This window comes from Mytilus trossulus, chromosome 2 (assembly GCF_036588685.1).
Source record: "Mytilus trossulus isolate FHL-02 chromosome 2, PNRI_Mtr1.1.1.hap1, whole genome shotgun sequence".
Taxonomy (NCBI): domain Eukaryota; kingdom Metazoa; phylum Mollusca; class Bivalvia; order Mytilida; family Mytilidae; genus Mytilus; species Mytilus trossulus.
In genome coordinates, this window is record NC_086374.1 from 50,079,574 (window position 1) to 50,086,245 (window position 6,672).

General features: G+C 32.5%; 1 protein-coding gene across 1 annotated transcript; it reads right to left on the bottom strand.

Moving 5' to 3' along the window:
- Positions 1–383: 383 nt before the first annotated feature.
- On the bottom strand, positions 384–6,672 carry LOC134707498 (26S proteasome complex subunit SEM1-like). Its single transcript, XM_063567281.1, has 3 exons — positions 6,502–6,672; positions 2,735–2,831; positions 384–563 (listed from the first exon to the last, which is right to left on the bottom strand). The coding sequence occupies exons 1-3, from the start codon at positions 6,578–6,580 to the stop codon at positions 506–508; spliced, it is 234 nt and encodes a 77-aa protein (XP_063423351.1). The 5' UTR covers positions 6,581–6,672; the 3' UTR covers positions 384–505.

Consider the following 6,672-nt stretch of genomic DNA (forward strand, 5'->3'; position numbering starts at 1 on the left):
TAAAACATATTAAAAACATTTTTAACAATCTAAATGTTCATATAAACCCACTAAGAAGGCTATATTATTCTTCAATTATATAAAAATCAATTTTATTGTATAAAAACTTTCATATGTAAAAAATTCATATATCCATTAATTATTTTTTTTTTTATTATACTGAAGTCTATAATTATTACAATTTAGCATAGATGTCTGTTAATGTATTATATACATTAAAGGCCTTCTGTGATCTATAGTTGTTAATTGTGTCATCTGGTCTCTTGTGGAGAGTTGTCTCAATTGCAATCATACCACATCTCTTTTTTTATATTTATACTTGTCTACAAAGAGTTACAAAGTTTCATTAAATTCTATGAATGATTTTGAATATGGGACCAAAATAAAAATACTGAATCTTTTTTATTTTCCATTTTTTATTACTACATTCATACATGAATTATGACAAACACAATGGATTTTGACACATCTTCTCATTCATACAAAACATTAAGTATAACAATCACTATGTTTTCATTGGTTCACTTCCATCTGCATTCTTTCCTTGTTTTTCCAGTTCAGCTCTGGAAAAAAGAAAATAAATAACATGTATAATGTATAAAGTATTTATTGACATTTAAGGAGCAACAGCTTCCATTTTATTCAAACACTTATTTCTTGACTACATGATACAGTCTATAACTGAGCATTTATACAAACACAGTCTTTTGTTTCACATATTTCTACATGATACAGTCTACAACTGAGCATTTAAACAAACACAGTGTTTTGTTTCACATATTTCTTGACTTCATGATACAGTCTATAACTGAGTATTGATACAAACACACAGTCTTTTGTTTCACATATTTCTACATGATACAGTCTATAACTGAGCATTTATACAAACACAAAGTCTTTTGTTTCACATATTTCTACATGATACAGTCTATAACTGAGTATTGATACAAACACACAGTCTTTTGTTTCACATATTTCTACATGATACAGTCTATAACTGAGTATTGATACAAACACAAAGTCTTTTGTTTCACATATTTCTACATGATACAGTCTATAACTGAGCATTTATACAAAAACATTTTAGAACACAAAAAAACTTTCTATTGATATGATTTTGGTACATCTATCAAAGAGAAATTAAACCACAGGAACCAGGCGTCCTTATTTCCAGTTTTAGGACTGAGAGCATGGCACTAAATGTTAGGTTGAAGTATATAAATTCAAATTTAAGACATAAATAAAGGCAACAGTAATATACCACTGTTCAAAACTGATAAATCCATGGACAAAAAACAAAATCGGGGTAACAAACTAATACAGAGGGAAAGGCATTAAATACAAGAGGAGAACACCGACATAACACTAAAATGTAACACACATATAAAGCTGATACATTTTAGGAGACAAACTTGTACATTCGTATCACCTAGTGCAAAAAAGGTACATGTATGTGTAAAAAACTTGAACAAAAACCCTGTACAAATATAATTTGTACAAACTTGCATCTTGTACACATCATATGCATTGTTAATTTATATCACTTAACTTTTGTTTTCCAGGGTTCTACATGGAATTTTCCTATTTTGTATTTTAGCCGGAAAAAACGTACGGTGACCCTATCTTTTCTTTTGATATTCTCAAAGCATTGCCTGAAAGCTATCTTTTCCTTAAGTATTTAAGAATTCTATCATTTTGTTTAGTTTCTAATCACAAAATGGTGTTTTTTCCTGTATAATCCATTCATGTCCTGTAGCTTGAAAAAATGCGCAGTAACCTATCATTTTTATTATATTTTTTATCATATATCAACAGATACTACGTTTTGGCAAAGTATGAAAAAATTCTATCATTTTTATTTTAGACTCCCATACCACCTTAAACGACTTGTGTGTTTAAAATATATTTCTCAAATGGCTAATATATATATAATTTTATTTATAGTGCAACCTGATATAACAATTATTTTACATACATTAATACAACGTCAATCAGCCAGCCTTCAAAGGCTTACGAAGCACTGTCAATTAATATCTATAATATCATGACGATTTGACATTTTTGGTTATTATACATGTATATTTATCATATTGTAATTCCCTTAGTTACTCAGTAGGTTGTATAATACTAACATTGTCAATCTAGACATCCTGAATCCCAAAATAACAAAAGGATTCTGGTAAATTTTTGAAAAATAATATAATAACTTATGGTTCTGTGCACTTCTATTACAAAAAATGTATCTGTTATTATAAGCATCTAGTAATTTTAAGAGTAATCATGGGTTGTGTCAGTTCTAATTAAGGGGTGCATGTATGTACACCTATTACATGTACATGTCCAATCATAAAGCTTCCTCTACACAACTTTCAACAATGTAAAAATTATCAATAACATTGTACTGCCAGGCAGCCACTACTGGTATACATTTGTACCTTTACAAAACTGACAGTACTTTTTAAATATATGTTTCTAAGATTTTTAAAGTACAATTGAAGGTCGTCTTTTTCATCTTCTTCTTTCAAATTGAGCTTAGTTTGGTATGGAATATTATATATTTAATCTTGTTATTGCAAGATTTTTAACGTTATGAAAAGTATGTAAAAAGAAGAAAAACAGAATTGAAGCTTAACAGATCATCAGGTTTAAAACCAGTTTACCTAATCAAAAATTCCTACAATGAAAGATTTGTTTTGGCTTAACCATTAATAACAGTGAAGTCGCCTACACCTACCTCAATTGTACTGAAAAATCATCATCTAAATTATCATCATCCCAGTTATCTTCCCAAACATTTATATCTGCTTCATCTTCATTTTCTTCTGTCCAGTCTGTAAGTAATTTAAAAGTAAATTAAATAAAAATATTTAAAAATGTTTAATATTTAACTGAAATACAGATTAAATTTTTGTGTAAATGCTTAAAAATAGCTTTGATTGAGTGGTTTTTGTTGTCGGAATCATCGGAAGCAATCCTACCAAAGTATGTTGTAATAATTTTGCCAAACGCTGAAGAATTGGCAATAAACGTGTCACGTCTCCTTATATATCTCGGTTTCCAATTAGTCAATTTTATGAGAAAGTCTTTTAAGAATAAAAATAATTATCGGAGATATCTGATCTTGTTTCATTTTCATACGTAAAGTCAAGAGAGAGTCTAAATGACATTGACGTCATGGCCCATGGGAAAATTTGTATCTATAAAAGGAAACTCATAACTTGTTAGACATACCACAAATAACACTTGGGAGTTGTTTTTTTCAAGTGTATCTTATACAATTTTACTAACTGGGGAATAAGAGCTATTCAGAAATAATTATGAATGACATACATGGGTAGCACTTTTAGTTTTATGGATGATTCCGACAACAAAAGTAGTACCGATTACATGTATCAGGTTATCTGCATGTTGATATCGTAAAATATCAGCTGCGAGACATAATATGAAGCTTTTTGTCGAGTGAGCGTAGCGAACAAGATCAAAAAGCCTTCAAATAATGTCAAGCAGCTGATATTTTACAATATCAATATGCAGATAATCTGATAATCGATTTATCGAGCTATATTTGCGTGTTCCAGAAGTGTTTTCTTTGTTTCACCAGCACACAAAAGATGACTTGATAAGTTCGGGTCAAAGTAATTAACGTCGGTTCAAACATTATGACGTCGCTGATATGTCCGGGTTAAAGTTATTAAGGCCAGGTTAAAGTTATTAAGGCCGGGTCAACGTATTTGACGTCACAAGGACATGATACAGAATAGTATTAAGAGCTGAACAGAGTGATATAGACAGTGGGACGACCGATAAGGCGTATTATACACCATTGTGAAGATAAATCAATTAAGATTTACGTCATAACAAGTTTTAGTGGGATCGACACCTGACAAATCAGCATATGACAGAATTTCGTCACCTTCTGACATTTTTCTAAATCGTGAGTTAAGTACATGTGTACCTTGTGTTATATACATGTAAAGGTACAATGTATATACATGTAGGGGGTAAAAAATCTGAGACGAGTGCCTGTGGTTGTCTTTGGTTTATCAGGTTGGGCTCAAGTCATGAAGCATGGGGTTGCCTCAGGTTTGTGGGATAAACACGTTTTTCTGGGGTCGAAAAACCCCACAAAACTGGGTTTAAAAACTTCGTTCATAGTTTTCACATAAACTGTGAAAAAGCGCACCATGTCAGCTGTTGCTGTAATTTTTATCCAACATGAACTTTTGTTAACGTTAAGTTGTTTGTCATTGTTTTATTTATTCTTTTGTGTAAGTCTCAGGATAAATGGGCTTCATAACCGGAAGTGTAAAAATCAGGTCATTTATCAATAATATCATATCATTTCTTTACTTTCTAGACAAATTGTCTTTCTCACTAACTTTGTCGACTAACATTACTCCATCTTGAACAACAATGCATGTGCAGTATGAAACAAAGCTTTCTATTGGTTGATTAATCTTTTGACTTTTGTTAATTTCTATGGAGGGGATAATTAACAAAACAATACCAAAAACTGTTTTTCATTTTGTATCAGAGATGCTGAAATTATCACCCTTTGCAAGAATAAGGAATGACTCAAAATGAACTATATTACTGTGTAAAAACAGAATAATTAGGTGAAGATGTAAATGAAACGAAGTTTTTTACCCCAGTTTTGTGGGGTTTTCAACCCCAGAAACACGTGTTTTACCTACAAACCTGGGACAACCCCAGGTTTCATGACTTGAGCCAAACCTGTTTATGGCTGTCATAATCATATTTGATTTTCATAAATTGTTTGGTTTTTTATACTAGTTTTCTCAATTGAACTGTTCATTGTTTTTTTGTGTCAAGGACACAAAAAAACACCATATGATAAAATATATCCGTTTAGGTACAACCCTTAAAGTAGCATTTAGGAACGTCAACAGAATGGGAACAAACCCCCTGGATGGTGATTATACCTGTATAGAGGGATAAACCTTCTTTAGAGGGATAAAATTATCCCTCTGTAGAGGGGTATTTGTGTTTGCACTGGATTTAAAGCAAATTAGGGCAGAATGGCATTTTCTAATGATATTGGCTATAATCTCTAGCAGTAGGTGCATCAACATATGCACTTTACTAAAAATTTGGATAACCCGTTTTCTGCTAAAGAGACAAAACTTGAAATCTATTGTATACCTATCTGAACACCCGATCAACATCAAAAGGAATAGTTGACCTTTAAATTTCATGTTAAATCTAACAATAGAAATTCTGTTCAGTGAGGCATAAGTGAGTAGAATTTACCTGATCATCACAGCTTTCAATCATGGTGAACAATAGATTTTATATTTAGTCAGATAAGCAGCAAACTGGGCATGTGCATATTAAACTAAGTACATCAATTAGTGCATCAACAGTTGCAGGTTACTGCCTAGTCCGAGATTACATTGACGTTCGACAGCTGTTTAGCCAGACAAACTGGGGTCGTGGGACGTCAGAGCTTGTCCCATATCAAAAAGTGGATATTTGCCCACCCAAAATAGATGCGCTACTTCCTTGCTTCTGGAGCCGACTGAGGGCCTTGGAAATATATAAATCGGGCATCAATCTCTTCAGTTTTCATTTATCTCTTCATTTATGTAAGTTTCACCTACCTGCCAAATCTTTCATTTTCTATATTTTAACATTTTTCACAGAGATCCATTTTTGACTTTCACTTTCAAATGGATGTCAAGTTACTAGAGATTTTGTGGCCTCAAGACTCAAATATGCAAATATTTATATTTTGTTACCTCCTTTATAGGAGATCGATGAATAACATTTAGAAGCAACCACGTTTTTTCACCTCCTTTACAGGAGATCGGTAACTAGTATTTAGTTCCGACCACGATAACAATCGGCAGCTCTCAGACATTTAGGTAACTTACAGCGTAAATGAACGAGGTGTTACATTATGGTCATTTGCACTGTTTTCTCGTGGTCATGTGATAATCTTTGAAAATGAAATGCAACATGGAGAAATCATGAGTCTCTGTGAAAAATATTAAAATATAGAAAATTAAAGGTTTGGCAGGTAGGTGAAACTTACATAAATGAAGAGATAAATGAAAACTGAAGAGATTGATGCCCGATTTATATAATTCCAAGGCCCTCAGTCGGCTCCAGAAGTGAGGAAGTAGCGCATCTATTTTGGGGGGGCAAATATCCACTTTTTGATATGGGACAAGCTCTGACGTCCCAAGGCCCCAGCTTGTCTGGCTAAACAGCCGTTGGACATCAGAGTAATCTCGGACTAGTTACTGCCATAATAAGTGGAGAATGCCATTCTGCCCTGTTTTGATTTAAATCCAGTCTAAACAAAAATACCCCTCTATAGAGAGATAATTTTATCCCTCTATAGAAGGTTTATCCCTTTATACAGGTATAATCACCATAGAGAGGGTTTGTTCCCAACCTGGTCAAGTCCCCAATAAAATTTTACAAAAAGGCTGTTGTGTCACTGTGAATACTGTATTTTTTGTTATAAATCTATACCTTCTGCTGGAAATTCTTCAAACTCATCGTCTTCTTCCAATAGACCCAAGTCTGGTTTCTTTTCTTGCTTGTCTGCCATTTCAGTAAAATTATGAATGAAAAAGTGAAATATAATTCAGCAACGGAAGTTCTGAAAGGGGAAACAATCCTATATTCAACGAGTAAAGGATA

Bases quoted from the DNA above. Each gene is read 5' to 3' on its own strand.
- LOC134707498 (XM_063567281.1), bottom strand. From the start codon at position 6,580: ATGGCAGACAAGCAAGAAAAGAAACCAGACTTGGGTCTATTGGAAGAA. The intron at 2,832-6,501 runs GTATAGATTTAT...AATTACTTACAG, and splicing joins TGAAGAATTTCCAGCAGAAG to ACTGGACAGAAGAAAATGAA. The intron at 564-2,734 runs GTAGGTGTAGGC...TCTTTTTTCCAG, and splicing joins GATTTTTCAGTACAATTGAG to AGCTGAACTGGAAAAACAAG.